Raw genomic sequence first — 19,347 nt, 5'->3', positions numbered from 1 at the left:
TATTCATGGCGAATGAAGCCTTTATTAATGCTTTACTACTATTAAGGCATTTGAAAACCTTTTAGGTTGCCAGGGATGGAATCCCTTTTTTGTTTTTGTTGCAGCCATACAACCACCTCTAGTATAAATTGCTTTTCCTCTTTATTCTATCAGGAAGACCCCTTGAAATGACAGCGAGACCACTTACATTAATGGATAATTGCGGTGGAGGAAGCATTCATTAATGCCTTACTGATGTACATGACGACAGAACCGATGGCCCCTGATCATTTAACTGCAAACCTTACAGTTAAATTCATGATTATTAATGGCTGGCTCACTTTCTAACCAGTCATCAAGTCTGAAATTGAAAATGTTAACAGATTGTTAATAAACTGAGTTTGGTGTTGCCCCAGATAGAGTTATGATGCAGGATTATGTAATTTAGCCAAAGGGATTTTTCACTATCTGGCAAACCTACACATCATCTTTATTAGTGCTCTTTAATCTTAACTCTAAACTAGATTTTAGACAATAGTGTTCTTCCAACTTCGTGTCAACAGTTTGTGTTTGTTGCTTCGCTGTTTCAACATGATAACGGCCCTGTGTGCAAAGCCAGCTCCATAAAGAAATGTGGCTTCCGCAATTTGGTGTGGAAAACTTGACTGGCCAGCACAGAGTCCTGACCTTAATCCATCCAACACCTTTGGGATGAACTGGAGCGCCGACTGTGAGCCGGGCCTTATCACCCGACGTCAGTGTTGGACCTCACTAATGCTCTTCTGGCTGAATGGGAGCAAATCCCTGCATCCAGGCTCCAAAATCGGTTGGAAAGCCTGAAACCGGAAGAGGGGTACAGCATGCTATGGCAGCACACTAACGCCCATAGAATCCTGTGTTCGGCTATAACATATGAGAGGAATGTTCAGGTGACCACATTTTTTTCCAAATGAAGGTGTAAATCACGCTGCTCTCACTGTGTAAACTAACCGAACCGTGTGCTGTTACTTCCTCTGCAATTAAAAAAAGATTTCCACATCAACTAATGGTGACAGTGTTGTTTTTGGCAGAGGTACCTGACAGTCTTTTACCAACACATGGGAAGTACTCAAAAGACGCTCTGTATTTGATTGATCGTTGCCTGTATTCACCACCAAAGCCGGTTCAATTACAGGAATGACAAATCACACACAAGTCTGAGGATTGTTTTAATTATGTTTCGATAAAAAAAATGGTATTATAACACTTTTTGGACCGCAACAAAGGCACAGCTTTAAATCACGGGCGGAAAATGCCAACAAAGAGGTGTGTGTGTGTGTGTTTGTCTCAGCTTGTCACGATACAGGCAAGACAACAGGCTTTCGCTCTGAATCCCGTTCGCATGGACACAAGGGCCGACAGCTGAGGGAGCGAATGTTGTTGTTCTGCTCCTCATGTAAAACACTCGTCCTTGGATTGCCTGCTCTTCTGTGGCATTATGAAAAACATGGAGGAGGAGGAGGGTGGAGAAAGAAAGAAAGAAAGAAAGAAAGAAAGAAAAAAAACGAGGTGGCACCTTAGACATCATGCTTTACGGATACAGTTACATAACAGCAATTTCTTATGTAAGACAAACACCTGAAAAGTGAGAAACCCACCAGGGCCACTCATTGTTACCACTGCGATCGGAATTCAATATCCACGGCGTGCCCGTCTTTCCGTTCGCTTGAGGAGTGCGCTGAGCCACTGGGTGGATGTATTCAACCGTCCTCCTCTAACGGGAACGCACATGCCTGGTTAACTGAGAGATCCTTCATTTCTTGGCTTGATGGGATGACTCACATTCCACTCATCGTGGACTGATTAAAGTCAGCGACACGTTGCAGATGGTAGTTAGCACCTCCTTCCAGAACAGCCTTAAAAGGAGAGAGACGAGTCCGGCAGAAAGCGCAACCCCAACCTCTAACGGAAAGAGATGTCGACATTTTTAAATGTGATTTCTTTTTTTTCTTTTCAACACTGTGAGCAGCACAAGCCGCATTTATTTCGACTCCATTGTAGGGGGGTGGATATTTTGGGTCCTCCAGACTAAACGGCAAAATAGATTGTTCGTCATCGCCTTCAAAAATGCGATGTTTCCCTGACCACGGTCTTTCCCAAGCCTGAACTGCTTGGTTAAGGTTAGGGAAAGATCGTGAGCATGTAGAAAAGAAACCAGCGTTGACTGTCGGTGGGAGATGGGGTGTGAGCACTGGTCTCCATTGTCAAAGTCACTTTGTTATTTCCAATGCTGTGAGAAAAATCTCAAAACCCGGACAGGTAAAATCAAACGTGCGTGCATGGATAGATACCACTAAAGGTAAGCTAGAGAATACGGTTTTTGTTTTTGTTCGTTGGGTGAGCTGACCTGGTTGGATCTGGCTGGGAAAGCTGCCAGGTTGCAGAAGGTGCTCAGTGCTTTTGCCCATGACAGGTGGCAGTCACACGGGGGTAATGGGATAGAGGAGTGGCACTCATTAGCTGGATGGTTGGTTAATTTGGGAATTGGAAAAACACTGGAACTAATTATTTAGACAGGAACTACTACGATGGGCTTGTTTGTAGTCCAGGTTTTCCTCAGCCAGCCTCACCACTGGGCCCAATACACAGCTGTCTTCCTCAGTATAGCCTTACCAACATTAACCGGAAGAGAGAGAGAGAACTCATGCTATTACATAAACAAAAATAGCTGTTTGTTGCACATTTCCTGTTTTATTTTGTAGTACTTAACCTCTCCTCCCGTTTCAGACGCTTCACTTCCTTCATGATCACCTGCACCCCCCGCCCTGATTAGCTTCACCTGTCCCTCCTTAGCTACTCACCTGGGTGTATTTGGTCCTCGACGAACTGGCAACAGAAGGAAGGGAGCCTTCTGTTGCCAGTTCGTCTCCGTCCTCCGTGTCAAGCGTTGCGGGGATTTCCCGGCGTTAGCGTGTTTTCGGTTATTTGTTTTCTTGACTCACCTTTTTTACTTGCTAACCCTGAGCTGAGCTGTGCTTTTGCGTCCTTTTCCTTGCGCCCCCAGTCGTTACACAGTCTGACACCTCCTATACAATCGAAGACAGAATAAAGTTTGTCCATGCCCTCTTGAACAACACATACTCTAGAAACGTTTTCTGATCAGCAAGACATCATTTTTCTGCGCCTTCCAAAACTGTTACGAATCAATGTTGAAAAGTACATCTGTTTTATGATGTGACAAGGTTTTGGGGAAAGCTCGTGATTTGGTTTATTACTTGGTTAAGGTTCGAGAACGACTGCGGTCGCGGTTAAAGGAAACCCACGTTGGCTGTCGGCAAGAAAGCGGGAGTTCAAGTCTGACGTTTTGCAGGTCAGCAGTTGTTGACATTTTCCTCTTCTCGAGAGTGAGTTGCAATCCGTCAGCGTGAGGTTCAGAGTTTTGTTTTTGCTCATTCATTCATTCATGATATGACCGGTCCACTCTGTTGTTCCACTGAGCTCCTCAAATAGATTAAGCTGAGAATAAGCAGTCGAAAACTGTGACAGGGGTTGTCAAAAATGGCAGAAAGCTTGGGTTCACCTCGCTGAAGGATGAGGTTTCTGACCGGAGGTAGAAGGACCGCATTGATGAGCATTTTAGCCGGACGCAGCATCCACTTGGTGTGGGCATGTTCGATTTGGAAAACCTAACTTGCTTGCCTGGAAGTTCATTAAATTAGTGATTAAAAAAAAACAAAACACAACCCATAATGCCGTCTTGTGCATTTTTATACACTTTTCACAGTGAACCAAACCAGGCCCCGGGCACGGGTGCAGCTGCACCCCTCACACACAATAGTGGCCTGACGTACCCACCCTGCAGGGGTGGAAAGTTACTAAAAGCAGATTTACTGAAAGGTACTTGTGGTACTTGTACTCATCACATTTTGCGCTACTTTATACTTCACTACATTTCAGAGGGAAGTATTGTACTTTTTACTCCACCACATCTATTTGACAGCTTTAGTTACAATTTGCCTGAGATTAAGAACCGAATGATAACCATATATAAAACACAACGCACGTTTAAAGATCAGTAGTGATGTGGCCCAATGACAACAAAGCTACATGTAGTTGCCTATTGTCGTGTTTCAGACGTCTGAGTTATTCGCTCCTCGCTCTAAACTTCTCACACGCTCCCATTTAAAGAACTGTTTGACACTCAAAAAGGTCAAATTGGAGAAGATTTGGTAGTTGGATTTATCTTGTGGCCCTTTGGATGGGCCCAACCCCTGGGTGAAGAATCAGTGGCATAAACTACCTAACTGTTTACAGTATAGCTCCATCTCAAGCCGCTAAAATCCTGTTTACACACTGATGCATCAGTATTAAAGGTCCCATATTCTGCTCATTTCCAGCTCTATATTTTTATTCTAGGACTACACTAGAGCAGCTTTGCATGATTCACAGTCGAAAAAAATGTATCTTCTCCTGGCCCTTTCTGCAGCCCCTCAGTTCCAAGCCGTTTGAGTGCTTAAGTCTCTTTAAGCCCCCCCTCCCCTCCCTGTTTCCCTCAGGAGTTGGTGGAGACCCAAAAACAGAGCTAAAAGAGAGTGATTATTGGATTCATCAGGTGGACAGGAAACGCCACTCCACATAAATGATAATGTTGCTCCGTAGCTGCTGGCTGTGTGAAACAAGCAACAAGCTAACAAGTTATCAACTTAAAAGATGATGATGCGTGGATCACTTGTCATTGCTTTACAAAAAAAAAAAAACCCATATAAATTCAATGACCATGACCTTTCAAGATCACTCAAACCGCCAAAACTCAATTTTCCACAGTCCATGTTGCACGTGTTTACATACCACTGTAAGAACTAAAACTGTAAATTCAACATTCAAAACCTGACACAATAGTACTGTCAATCAGACTGTAATTTACACCATTCTGCTGCATCTACATTAAAAAAAAAATGCATAAACTCCTATTTTGAGAAAGATTCTTCACAGACAGTGGTGTTTTGGTTGCATGAGCGCATTTTCGATAGTTAAATGTTTAACTGTTGCCCGGACTGTTTTGAAAAAGAGAACTCTGTATAGAAGCAATGCAGAGAAAATGGGTTGCGTGACCAGTTGTGAAAGCATGGCCCTGCCCGCCGCCAAAATTCAAAACAACGAGATTGAAGCACAAAATCATTGTCCTGTTAATTTAACAGTTTTCATGTGAATGTTTGCTGTTTTAGGCAGCAGGAAAACAGGCCTATAGAAAAAATAAGTTTTCAACTATAACCTGAAGTCTGGTGTAATGGTGTAAAAAAAAAAAAAAAAATACTAATCAGGCCTTTAAAGTTCTCCCTGCAAGCGGAGAGAATTAAGGAGGCGCTTCAAATCAGTCCCGCTGTGGCATAGAATGCGTGTACGCGCACAAGATGAGCTCCTCTCTGCCTGAGTGTGTGTTCATCAGAGAAAGCTCGGTTATTGGCTGACTCCGGTACACCCCCCCCCCCCCTCCTCCCCCCCAACACTTCCACCAGCCGTCCAATCAGAGGCGGCAGCAGCAGGCAGAGCTGCCAGTGCGAGGCTGCACTCAGAAACAGAGCAGAGCCCTCTGCAATAGCCCGCCACACTGTCTCAGGTAGGTCCATTAACACACACACACACACACACACACACACACATGCATGCCAAAGTTTGCAAAGATTTTCCTTCGTGTCAGATTTATAGATCTGCACTGCATTATCTGCTGCGGCTGCTAAAATGGAAATCCCGTCACGTGTGTGGTGTGGATGTGGTCGGAGGGATGCTGTAAGCCTCCCAGCACAGCAGAGTTATTGGGTTGATAATATGCTGTGTGCTGACTAGCTGCAGTAGTCCGTGTGTGTATATATATGTGTGTGTGTGTGTGTGTGTGTGTGTGTGTGTGTGGGCTCAGAAGGTGTGAATGAGCAGTGAGGTTAAATGCTGCTTGCTGATGAGAAAATATTTCCATTATTTTTGACTTGCGAGGCTGATATTCGCTGTGGTGTGCCTTTAAAAAGGGCTCCCACACCGAAACCTGTCGTGCCACTGGTGTTATTGTTACGAGCCCTTATGGTTTGCTGTATTTTGCTTTTTGCACGCGTGCAGCATTATGCATTATTACGGCTAGTCCTTGAGCGCTCAGTTCGGTTCAGTTAAAGTTGCCAGATACAAAGGGCCGTTTTCGGAATAGCAGCAGCATTTACGTGCGTGTTTGTGATCTTCAGTGCTGATGATGTGCGGTGACCTCAGGCGTCTGCCGTTTTGAAATGATCCTCGTTAATGCTCGCTAATTAGGGCATTTCTTTTATGTGAATAGAGTGCTGCAGGAACGGGTCCTAAATGCTGGAACTTCTGGTTTCCCCTCGTCTTGAAAGTCAATAGGTTTTACACCATATCTATATATCGATGTTTTCTTAAAAGTTAAAAGTTCGGGATTAGCGGTGGTGACGTTGGAGGGTAATGCGACCGTGGCGTAGCTCCTTTTATAGCCTAACGTTAGCGCTTTTTTTTTTTTTCATTTACGCTTCAAAAATCACAAAAAGTGGTGTTCAGCAGTGAAGATTACCTCGCTGGTAAACTTTTTGTTTTTGCAGACGGAGCTTGTTTTCTGCAATAATCCAAGATCCCACGGAGGAATCCCGTCCGCTTTTTTGTCGAGGGAACCGGCATCCCTGCAGCGCTCTAATTTCTTATTAGTTTCTGTGAAACTATACGTCGTCATCATCATCATCACCATCACCATCTGTTGCATGATGATCGTCTTGGTTGTTGCTGTTTAGCGTCCCTTGAAAAGGCCCAGAACCAACAGTACACCCTTTAAGCTCCAAGCCCATTGATTCCTACTGAAGATGTTCACAAATGTCACTCCAACGAAAGGGAATTTTGCATTTGTCGGGGACTATTTTCAGTGATGGGTTGGGTCAAATTAAACTACATATATATGTGTGTGTGTGTGTGTGTAGACAGTATAAAACGATGATATTATATTTGCAGTTTAGCCTGCAGCTGTCTTGCACAGTCAGCTGCAATGATTGCGTGTGAGTTCTTGGTGTAGAGAGGGATGGAGATGGTGTTTTTCAAGGCTTTCACAGCCAGAAAATGAAAACTCTCTACACGTGTCAGTGCCTCTGTCTAGCTGCAACAAAGTGAGACACACACACACACGTACACCCACAAAGCATCTGTATGCATTTTACGGATTTCTATCCCCTCCGAGTGAACTCCCACTGACGTCTCTGTCGTATTTGTCTCATGTGTTCGACCGAAGCTCTGCTCGCAAGTTGAGCGCAGGCAGCGCTGGCGAGGGCGTTCTAACGAAGGGACAATGCTTCTTTCCCACTTTCTGCTGCCTTTAAGGCGAAGAGAGCCCCGATTGCCTTCATCTCGTCATCTGGTGGTCGAAATATATTCACTCGGTGAGTGCAGCCTCATTGAAGTCTTGATGGTGTGATTCAGAGCAGAAATTAGTGCCTTTTCTCAACAAGCGTCGGTCTATTTTCGCTGCACGTCACTTGGAAAATAGACTTTCGCGTCCTGTAGATGATGAAAAGGTGTGTAATGCAACATGTTGTACATTTCAAGCTTCCACTGATACACTTTATTTCAAGGTCCTTGTGTTTTTTTTGTCCCTCCAGGAAACCAGTCACTCCCCATTTCAAAAAAGATGTCAGGACTTGAGTTTAGAGGATTGAAAAAAAACAAAAAAAACAAACAAACCCTCCCTGATGACGCTGGCACGTGTCCAGCCTCACAACCTCAACGTGAGCGCAAACGTCTCGACTGCCTCTCGCTGAGTTCGTGGGTTTGATCGGGTTTCCGGAGGAGCGGGCCTTTCAATTCAAGGGACAATTCACGAGGTTGTCGCCTCGCTTGATTTTAGTGGCACCCCAACAGAGATAGTCATTTTGATATTTGTCTTTTTCTTTTCTTTTCTTTTTTTCTTTTTCATTTGGTGTACCCACTGGCCCCACATGCTGGAATAATAAAGACTCTGACAAGCAGACTGTGGCCTTTTCTATCTCTTGTCGAGATGTTTTGGCTTCACTTTTTTTGGGGAGCTGTCATGCCGTCCGCCTTTTATGTAGTCTATGGCGTACACGTTTGCACTCACTGTAGTATACATTGTAGTATATATATATATATATATATATATATATATACATGCAGCATGTCTTTCATCAGATTTCTCCTCTACCTCTGACCTTATTTCAGGTTTCCCAAATCCCCCACCCCGATTGCAGAAGCCGGGTTTCTCATTTACGTGATGTTTTTGGAATCAGCGTACTGCGTCTGCAGAAAGCTGACTGTAGCCTGGTTACTCATTAATTGCATGTAAACGACTGTTCTAGCTTCTCTCTTTCTTCTTTCTTTACGCGATACACTGTGGGTTGTTTCCTTGAGCAAAGTCAACAGATCTGTGGACTCGTGAAAAGCGTGCAGAATGGACTCAAAAACCTCTCACTTGACGATGGGCCCCTAATGAGCCCTCGTGGACTTCGAGGGAGCGTGTCGAATCAAATAAATCAAATGAACTCCATTCGAAGTCTCCTCTCTTCGTCCTAACTTGAGCCGGCTTGTGACAATGACCGCAATCTCTCCCCAAATCTGGCTCTCGCCGCATAGATGGGACACACACACTTTTGATTGGGATTGGGACACGCGATGTATGTGTCCGTCATTAGGAAACAGCCCCGGGGAGCCTCATCTCCACTCTCTCTATCTTAATGACAGTTCTGCCAATTCTCTCCTGTGTGTGTATGTGTGTGTGTGCGTTAGCTTCAGTTTAACACAACTGTCCACGCACAAGGCCATCAAAGCTTGGGTTGACTCGGTTAGCACTCCAACTAGGCGTCGCTCTATGGACAGTATGCAGTAGCGGTGCTCGTGGCGTTTGTTTCTGTCCGTCTTCTGCGTTATTTTGAAGCTCCTCTCTGGATATGTTTTCTGTGTGGATGATCTACTACACGTTGAGGGTAGGTACGGCTCGGCCCTATGGCATGTTGGATAGAGGAGCAATGGACGGATTAGTTTGGCTTGAATCCCATAAATCGACGTGGAATTTCATCTACAGCCATAAAATAAAAGATTCTTTCCGTAAATAGAGTTTGGCAGCCCTGTCATTGGAGCTTTACATTAGCCTTATTAGACCTATGGTGCATGCTGTATGAGATTTAAAAATGAAATTAGGCTGGTGTTCTTTTATATTTTCCTTATTGTCAACAAACCCCATGAAAGGACCAAAAACCAACAACATGTTAGTCCGTCTCTTCCCCGTCTGTGGCTTTCAGCCTCGAGCCCATTGGTTCCTATACTACTGAAGACGTAAATCTTTAAAAAAAAAAAAAAAAAAAACAGCTCACAAATACATAGCTGGCCACTGTAGTTTGGAACAAACAAATAAATGTTTCGTCTATTTGTTGGGGACTATTTGCAGCTGCGAATGAATCCACATTCGGTGCTCTAGTGAGTATGTGGGGCAGCAGGACGGTGTACGTGGGACTGAGTCAAAATAAACTACAGTGTGTGTGTGTGTGTGTGTGTGTTCATGGTAATGAAGGAACATGTCACCCAGTGCAACAGTGTGACTCATGTGTTTTTAATAGTTTGTGGACAACAATGGAGCTCTGTGGCGCAGTGGAATAAGATATGCGTACAATACTTGTGAGCAGGAGACATTAATTGTTGGTTTGGGTCGTTTCATCGGATTTGTCGGCAAAAAAAGGAAAATGTAGAATGTCACCAGGTTTATCATTTAAAAATTCTTACCGTTTTAAAATCAGTTAAAATCAAGAATGCACACGAAACATTGCAAAGAAGGCTTTGAAACCACAAATGTACGTGACACAAATATCTTACTGGAGGTCCGTGGGGTGCAAATCTTACAGATACTGCTGATCATGCTCTGAACTCGTCTTCTATTGACCAAAAAACGCAACAACAACAAAAAAACATCTCGCCACTGCATAACAAGACATTTTAAAACTGTTAAATCACTTTTAAAAAGTAATTCATTTGCTGAATTTTGTGGAGGATATTTGGGGATTTAGGTCTAGACCGGGCTCTTTATGATATTATCACAGAGACCAAACAGTTCCCACCATGAGCGAGCACTTAGCGACCGTGGCGATACTTCCCTTTAAGAGGCAGAAACCTCGAGCAGAACCCGGGACTCTGGGTGGGCGGTCATCTGCCTCCGTCGGTTGGGTTGGGTAGAGTGAAAGAGAGAAATAACACACAGTAGCATAATCCTCCACTTGGGGATGTAAAGTAATGGCACCGGTAATAATAATATTAATCAAAATAATAATAACAATAATTGTAGCAGCGAGTGTTGAGCAGTAAGTGGCTTGCAATCATAGATCTGGATCTGGTCTACGGCTCCGGAGGCAGAAAGCAACGGAAGGAGAGAGACGAGAGACGAGAAAGCGAGTTATTAACATAAAATGAATGGGATAAGAATGCGCACAGATGGGGAGGGAGAGGGGGAGAGAGGGGCTCGAGGACCCTAAGTGTAATCTTCATCAAAGGCAAACGTCTAAATGTGGTGAGGGTGTCTGCCTCCCCGAACCGGGACCTGGTTCCACAGGCTCCTCTCCTGCAGTCTGTAGAGAATGCTCACTATGATGCGTTCAAAGCAACAACAAAAAAAAAATTTCCCCACAAAAGCATGAAACAGACATCAAACAAGATTGCAGAATGAAGCTCGGTCGGTAATATCAAAGCTAATATGTAACATCCTTTCTAATGGCTGGATATCGAAATCAAACGAAGCCATGACTCAACGCTGCAGTGGACCACGTTGAACAGCTGTCAGAGCTGTGTGTTGGTTTTACCACAGCACCGTGACTGGAAAACTCTCGGCCAGTCACTCGGAAGCTGCAGGGGATTTAGAGGAAATGGAGCTGGAGTAGGTTTAGATTTGCCGTGCAATATTAATTACTGAGGGAATTCGGGCACCATGTTCTGGAGGCAAAGAACAAGTCGGCAAGAAATGGATACTGGCTTTGTTCAGGATCAGATTTTGCAGAGGCAGGAATAGGAATTCTGATACTATTTTAAAAGATATTATCTGCAGTTTGAGTAAAAAAAAAGAAAAGAAAATCGTGGCTCTGCCCATCAGTGATCAAAAACAGTCAAGTCTATATGTACTGGATGTATTTGGCTTAGCTAAGCACAAGTAGCTGTAGGCATTCGTGAAAAGTCCTGACATGACTCGCCTCAAACTCACTGAGGGTTTCTTTCGTCTTGTCTGTATTTCTAACACACGTGTGAGCCTGTCATGATGATGAACCTAATCGGCTTTCAATAAAACTACAGCTTCCGCTCTCATCTCAAGTCATCTGATTTGACACGTGACACGGTGAGTAAAGTTGTGTTGTAGGACTGGGAGTTGTTACGTCATTGAGATTTTGAATGACGTTTCCGGAGATACTTCTCGAGTAAGCTAAGGACGGGTTGACAGGTTTGCGCACTGTCCTAACTCAGGGGACTTTTTGCTGTTTTGGCGATTAGCTTGCCGGCTAACTAAGTTGACTCTTGGCTTGCAGCTTCTCCACGCTTAATTGGCCGATACACCAGACCGAAAAGGTTAACGCCGCATTCTAATGACGACATGAGCAGCCTTTGTGGAGAAGTGTTTGTCAGTGTCCTTTTGGCAATAGCAAAAAGGGGACACGTGGGAACGATCTTCTGCCTCCAGAATCCAACGTGACGATCTCTCCGATATGATCTTGTATTACGTCGGCTGCCTTTATTTTAAATGTGTGAATAAAAATCGCTCCAGTGTGTCGAATGTCACCGAGATTCTTGAGATTTTTCAGCATGATACGGTGATGAGGTGAACCTTTTTTTTTTTTTTTTTTTTTTTTGGAGGAAGTTTGTATTTACCACTTTTCCCGACGTGACGTGAATGCAGCACCGCTCCCCGTCACATTTAACAGTCTGCTGATGAGGTGGTGAGGGGGAGGCGGAGAAGGCGAGAGCTGAGCAGTGCACTAAATGTCAGGCCTGTTGATGGTTACCATGGCGCTCAGTCTGTCGCATGCACGTGTCCTTGTAGGTGTGTGTGTGTGTTTGTGTGTGTATATATGTGTGTAATTGAAAACTTCCACAAGGGAGCGTGACAGGCCAGTTGCGGATGAAAAGGAATGGAGAAAATAATTTTGTCAATTCTGGTCTCTTAATGAGAGTAAGTTTTTTGACCCAGCCATGAACAAATTAGATGTAAATTAGATAACACACACTAAGATGATTATATTGATTTGCAAGCATTGACAGCCACTGCAGCTAAAACACTGATGCCAGTCCCCCGGTTAGACCCTGCTTGGTCACATTATGCAGGAGCGGGCCTGATGAAAGGAATGTGCCTACCGTGACTGTTCCAAAGAGAGATGAGGAGAAAGAGGAAGGCTAAAGGATTAGAAACTTGGTGGAGAGTGGACGGGTGCTGGCAGTATTCGATGTTTGGAGTCAGCAGCCGCGGGTATGCTGTTAAATACTCTGGGCTTTGGAGTGAAAAGAGGCCGTAGGCCCTGGTGAGCTGCTGCCCTGACACTTGGCAGCAGGACCACATGACATCAGCTGCAGGGTGAGGGGGATTCAACCAGAGCCTTCCACACACTGGCACAAAATACCAACACCCAATTTTTGGTGTTGATGAAAGAACATTCTGTATTTACCCCAGCATCTAACAGACACAGTCATCGACTCAGACAGCTCTGTCCAGTTAGCCCACCAGTCAGTCACAGGGACTGCGAGACATGCGTTTAACATGCCGTCCCAGACGGTTGGTTTACATGGTGAACCAGGGAAGTTGTGGTTCGTGGTCGGCATCTTAACCCCTAAGCTATGATGACACCTAGAAAGTTAAATATAGGAATGGAAACAATAATGTGTCCAGTGGGGAGTCACGTGACGCAGGAATAAGCGATGATGATGCCTAAAACTGGCCGCGTCAGAGCAGTGACACATTACTTTATTATAGCAGCCAGTAGCGCCTGCAAATCCCCCAAATTTCAACTCATCTCACTGTTGATGTTTTGAACACAAAAGGTGCGCTCAGACAAAACGCTCAATGAATTTAGCTCTTGCCGAAGTCTGTATTTTCTGTAGCCGCTGTTACCCACAGTGAGCTGAGGGGAGTGTATCTTTAAAATGTAAAAGTCAAGGAATGAATATAGCCGGTGATGGCTCTCGCAGTCACTGGTAAGAGTAATTCTAATTATCTGAGAGTATGTGTGTGCATGTGTGAACACAGGGATTGTGGGGCTCAGCTAATCATCTTGCAGGGACACTCCGGCAGTGTGTGGGAGGCAGACCCAGCCCGCAGTCTTACATAAGAACACATATAATTTCATCAAATTCAGCTGCTTTTGGTGCGCTTCGTCTCTTTCTGCACATAACCCACTTAGGGAAACATTCACCCAGCACAGCAACAGCAAGCACCCCCCCCCCCCCCACCCCATCCATCCACAGATACATTTGAAAGTGATTCTCTGCCTGGCACAAGACATTTAAGTGCCGTGCATGGACAACTTTAGTGTGCTTATTGCACTTCAAGACTTGTTCAGGAGGATTAGCCAAAGTCGCATTGGTGTGATTGCATTCACAATGACATCCTGGAGTGTTATTGAGCCTGTCCAGTGTTCTTGTCTGTGGTGTTAATAATGATGGCGATGATCCTCGTGATGAGTTCTGTATGGACAAGAGTGATCGTTGCAACAGATAGAATCTTCTGTCTGACAATCCAGGGTCTTATTTTTATGGATCACAACAGTGTTTCCGATGTATCTATTTCATAATAATCGTACATATAATCAGGTTGTGATGGACTGATCCATCTAATGTGCTGTGTTACATAGAGCGCAATATTGACAAAATGTCCAAATGATAGTCCTGGCTTATCGTTCAGACGCTGAGTGCAATTCATCGGCGTCTATCTCTTTATCTGACAATCTCTTTGCTTTGTTATTCAAGTGGGGTGTCACGCAGGCAAATCCCAAGAATGGACTTGTCATTTGGGAAATTAATTAAGATATTTTGAATTCAGGTAGACACTGGGAGGAGACATGGTTAAAGAGACTGCAGATATTGCTATATGGGTTAAGTAAGGATACTGTGGAAACACTGCTATTGATTCCCATGCACAGAAGTGCCCAACTCATCTATGCATTTAGCAAAGGTACCAACTAACAATTCCCTTTCTCCCTACCAGAAAATGAAAGTCTGTTTTCCTTATTCTCTGTTTTCTCAGAAAGCTACCTCGGTGGATAGAGAGGCAGATGGAAAAGAACTGAGCGAAGGTTGCAGCACAACTGAGAATCACAACTCCTTCTCCGTCACCATGGAAACCACTGAACAATCAGAGCTGGCAATGGACTGTGAAGTGGAGGTCGCTGTGGCTGATTCACCTGAGCAGGGAAAGGATTTCAGTGCAGATGATGAGCAAGTTTGTTTAGAGACAGACTCATCCCCATCGTCCCCAGGGGAAAAAGCGATGCTTGGCGAATTATTAACCGGCCCACCAACCGACACAATTGAGATTTCCAACCCTGACAGCTCTGAGGCCAGTGTTTATACTGCAGTGCCTTGTCAGGATCAAAAGGAGGCTTTGATATTAGAGCCAGGGCATAACGAGCTCAACAGGAATGAGTCAATCACCTCATCTGTGTCTGACACATTCTCCAGTGCTGACAGTGTTTATGAGAATGAGGCCCATCGTAAGAGGCAGGACACGCCAGAACAAGATCCTGAGCAAGAGCAAGTTCCTGAGCCAGAGCAGTATCCTGAGCCAGAGCAGGACCCTAAACCAGAACCAGAACCATACCCTGATTCAGAACCATACCCTGAGTCAGAGCAAGACCCTGAACCAGAGAAATACCCTGAGACACAGGAAGACCCTGAGCTGGGGCACTACCTTGAGCCAGAGCAAGACTCTGAACCAGACCAGTACCCTGAGCCGGAGCAATACCCTGAGCTAGAGTTATACCCTGAGCCAGAGCCTGAGGCTGAGGATAATGAGCTTAATGATGACTATCAAAATCTGGCAATCGACATAGAGGAAGACCCAGAGGCCCATGACATCCTATTTGAACCACCCATTACAGAGGAATCGATATTAGAGCAGTGCATTAGAGAGGAGGCAATGTCAGATGTGTCCAATGAGTCCTGTCATGACCTTGACCCTGAAGAAATGGACGAATGCCTGAGAGTTGAGATTGCAGCAGCTTCTTCAGATAGTGAGACAGACGAGAAATGGAGATCAATATTCTCGTCTTCTATAAATAAAGAAGATGATGACTCATATTTGGACAGTCTTCAGCTCAGTGCCCAGGAGCTCTTTGTCCAGAAAGTTGAGGTGACAGACTTTGAAGAACAAGACAACAACAACTTTGAAGAGGTCCATATTGAGGTTCCACAAGTGGAAGAAGTTCTGGAACAACCTGAGGATATCATTTCCTTTCCCACCCCTCAACAAGAGGTTAAATATAACCCTTTAGGCCTTCAAGGTTTGTCAAAAATCTCTGAAGATGAGAGTGAAAATGGCAGAGATGCCAATCATAACCACACCACCCAACAACAGCACATCAATGCAGATCCAAACAAGAAGCTGCCTAAAGACTTCTGTGTGATACAGGAGACCAAGAGCGAGAATGTTAGCACTGAGCACGTGGACTTCCAGCTGGCTCGTAAACAGTGGCGGGAAATGGAGGAGCAAACCACGAACAAGATTGTCTTACCTACAACCAAGCAGCCCAGCTTCCATGGCAGCCACAGCTTCATGTACACACCGGTCCGCAACATTGAAAGAACCCAAAAGAAAGCACATGATCTGGAGAACTTGAATCTGGTTGGGGATTATCCTCATACCCAATTCAGCCCTTGCTCAGAGGATTCTGGCCTGGATGATTCCAGTTACAGGTCCCCCTACGATGACCCAGAAACACCAATTGAAAGGGAGATTCGCATATCAATGGAGAGGGAGGAGAACTTCAGGAGAGAGAGGGGCCTCTCCAGGATGGGCAAATCAACTGACTGCGCTCCATCACGAAGTTTTCCCAGATCCATAAGCACTCCACTCACGCCATCATTCATCATCACCTCCTCACCCACTAAGGAACCACTGAAACATGAAGTGTCAGCGAACAATGTCATCATTCTCGACGCTAGCAATGATTTCACCTCCAGCCCCAGACATGGCAAAGACAACGTGGCAGCTCGGTCTGGCGAGTGGCGCTCCGAGGACAACAGCTCCAACTTCATCATCCTAGAGACATCCAATTTGATTATTCGCAGCGCCTCCGAGTTCTCCCTCAACAAAGCCTGCGAGCAGCCCCAGGAAAAAATGTTCCTGAACAACCCCTTTTTCAAGCTGCGTTCAAGAAGCTCAATATCACTGGTAGATGAAGAGATTAAGATGGTGAAGCAGAGGGAGGATGAGCTGAGGAAAGAGAGGGCAAATCTGTACGGCAAAGACAGGTTCAACACAGAGAGGATGTTGTCAAATCACATGGACACTTTGGCGTTTGACAATTCAGGTATGTCTGCAAAATACTGACCGCAGAACAATACATTATTTACAACACTTTGTTATACTTTTTCCCTTTTTGTTTGTGTGTATACCTTTAAGCTAATATTGATATTTGGTCTTTGTTATTAGTTGATGTACCAGTGAAGTGCAAGTCCTCTCCATCATCACCAATGAAAACAGCCTACAGGATGGATCGCTGTGCTTTATCCTGTGATCACAGAGTAAGCTCCCGTTCAAACAGTTTCTTTTTTTAATGTTTATGCATGTATTGAGTGTGCCCTGTCTTAATTTACAACAACAACAAAAAACCGAAGAGAAAGATTGTGGCAAAATGTAGCTTGGTAACTCTGAACAGCAATATTATCATGCAAAACTGATTTCCTTATTCCACCTTCAGTCTAATAACCTGAGAGAGGAGGTGGAAGTGAAGGAGGTGGAGGTGGAGGAGGAGGTGGAGGAAGTGCTATGAAAGCAGGTAAACAATCAGCTGTTCTTTCTCAGTTTCCAGAGGTCTACACAGGAGGAAGACGCAAGAGTGCCATGGCTCTGCGCTGGGAGGCGGGCGAGTTTACGAAAAACGACTGAAGAGAAACAAGTCAACGGTTTGCCATATTGTGGATTGTCAGTGTTAATCTCATTCAAGTTAGATTCAGCTTTGCAGTTGTTTCATGTCGTGACATAACCTAAACTCTCCGCTTCTGTGATGCTTTGGGCAAAACTAGCAAGACAATGAGAATGTTTGTTTGAATGCCACATTAGTTTTCGACAAAGTCCACAGAGAACTGATACACACAGCACTATATCGTACCATGGACATAGATGACAATTAATTCTGGCCGCCAGAGGGTGGGCATTATTTTCAGATAACCGCACACCTCTGGCATGTCCTCATCACCTCTGAATCAACACTCATAGCTGGAAGGCTGCTGGTTTCAGCTCTTACGAGATTAGACAAAGGAGACTGACACGATTGACAGTGAAGACAGTGCCAACACACGCTTTCCATTTGAATCAAATTATGAATAGACAACACCAATACTCGACAGAGGCGGTTTATGTCATGCAATAATTTTCAATAACTGCATGCCTCCTTGTGGACTACCCCTTGCCTATAGAAGAACTGTTTAAAAGGTACGATCCAGAAGCACAGAATCTCAAAGAACTGCCAGTGGAAGAACAAAGATTTTAAAACGTGTTATTCTCTGATTCCTGATTTGGCCTTATTTATGAGGATAGTAGTAAAGGATAAGACTATCTTAATACAGTACTCACATGCCATAGTACATCGATGGAGTTATTGGTCGCTGTGATAAGAAAGTTCAGCTGAAACTAACATGAGGCCTCAGCAGTGTGAGTTCGACAAATCAATGGGGCCGTTGAGTGTAGGCTTATTGCTGGTGTAATACTGCCCGTAATGTTGTATCTTTGCCTTGTGTTGAAGTCTGTTTCCCCTTTGAATAGTGTTTTCTGCAACGCTGCCCTCTAAGGTTGGAGATAGGGCTTAATTTAGGTCAACGTGGGGTCACGTTTTTCATCACTTGGGGGCAGCAGAAACAAGCTTTAAACAAAACCTTGACATATTATCACCTTATAAATTGGTTTAACAGGTGCCTATTTACACATCCAGCAGGAACAGAGCAACATTATCATCCATTTGGAGTCGGGTTTGTGTTCACCTGAAGTCCAAAATTCACTCTTATTTTAGCTCTAGTTTGGTCTCCACTATATCCTTAGAAATATATTTGGGTCTTTAACCGCTAGACGCTCCACTGTGTTCACCAACTAGTCTCTAACTTTGTCTGTCCGCTGTTTGGTGATGGGCGGGTAGCGTAAAGTGGGTTTATCAGAGCTTTTTTCACTGAAATCAGCTGCCTAATGCTGCTGGAAATTAGGTTGACGCGAACGCTGAGACAGAACCAGCTCTTAGCTAAGGGGAATCACAACTGGATGGGGAAAAAATACCAACAACAAATCTGCCTGCGAATGCGGACTTCAGAAGTATTCCTCTGCTTCAGCTCAGTGAGGAAACACAGACTGGCTGAGACTAGCGTCGCATTAGCTTCAGCTGAACATTAGGATGCATTTTTACAGATAAGGACAGTGGAGTTTGTATCCTTCAGCATCCTTTACAGTGTAGTCGCACTATGAAGAGATTGCTTCATGGCCAGTGTGGACAGAAGGAGTGATTACAGTGACACACACACACACACACGGCACGTGACTATTGTATTAAGATAGACTTGAAAAAATGTGAACCTGTCCTTTATATAAAAGGTGACCATTTGCTGACAGTAAACTGAAAGTATTTGCAAAACAGGTTTGTTTTTTTTGCTGAGATGCCTGAGCGTTAGACACATGTATTGTTGTATTGTCCACTCTTTGCTAAACTTTTCTTGACATTATAAATGTAAATCAGATTTGAGAACATATTTTGATGTTATCGTACGTCTTGATAAAGCAAATGACACATTGCTCAGTATAGTAATTGTATTTTCATACTATGCTTTTTTTTTTTGTTGTTGTTGCTCCAAATGATATTTCAGGGTGTGCTGGAAGGGCATGAATCAGCACAAAATATATTATACCCACACCTTTCACTTGAAAAATATAGTTCAGCCAGACAACTCACATAGTGAACGTCCAGATTTTAGTGAGAATAAATATAAATTTCCGTTTTTGTCACTCCCCGAGTGATACTTCAGGACACAGAACCATTTGAGTTGTCTGCCTTAACTAGCTCCACGTGTTTCTGTATGACCTACAGTACGACAATCCAATAAGTGCAGGTATTTGTGACCGATGCTGTCACAGTATTCTAGACGACCAATGACACTATGTGGGAAGTGGACGTCTCTTGA

The 19,347-nt window shown here is 44.3% G+C and overlaps 1 protein-coding gene across 1 annotated transcript in view; it reads left to right on the top strand.

Annotated features, from left to right (window-relative positions):
* Positions 1 to 17,074, top strand: part of palmdb (palmdelphin b) — a 28,655-nt gene extending 11,581 nt beyond the window's left edge. Inside the window, exons 5-7 of the mRNA XM_070927723.1 lie at positions 14,213 to 16,496; positions 16,619 to 16,710; positions 16,991 to 17,074. Coding sequence (XP_070783824.1) covers positions 14,213 to 16,496; positions 16,619 to 16,710; positions 16,991 to 17,074 — 2,460 coding nt within the window. The remainder of the gene's footprint in view (positions 1 to 14,212; positions 16,497 to 16,618; positions 16,711 to 16,990) is intronic.
* Positions 17,075 to 19,347: the final 2,273 nt, after the last annotated feature.

The sequence above is a fragment of the Enoplosus armatus genome, chromosome 21, assembly GCF_043641665.1.
Source record: "Enoplosus armatus isolate fEnoArm2 chromosome 21, fEnoArm2.hap1, whole genome shotgun sequence".
In the NCBI taxonomy this organism is placed as follows: domain Eukaryota; kingdom Metazoa; phylum Chordata; class Actinopteri; order Centrarchiformes; family Enoplosidae; genus Enoplosus; species Enoplosus armatus.
This window is presented reverse-complemented; position numbering and strand designations above follow the sequence as displayed.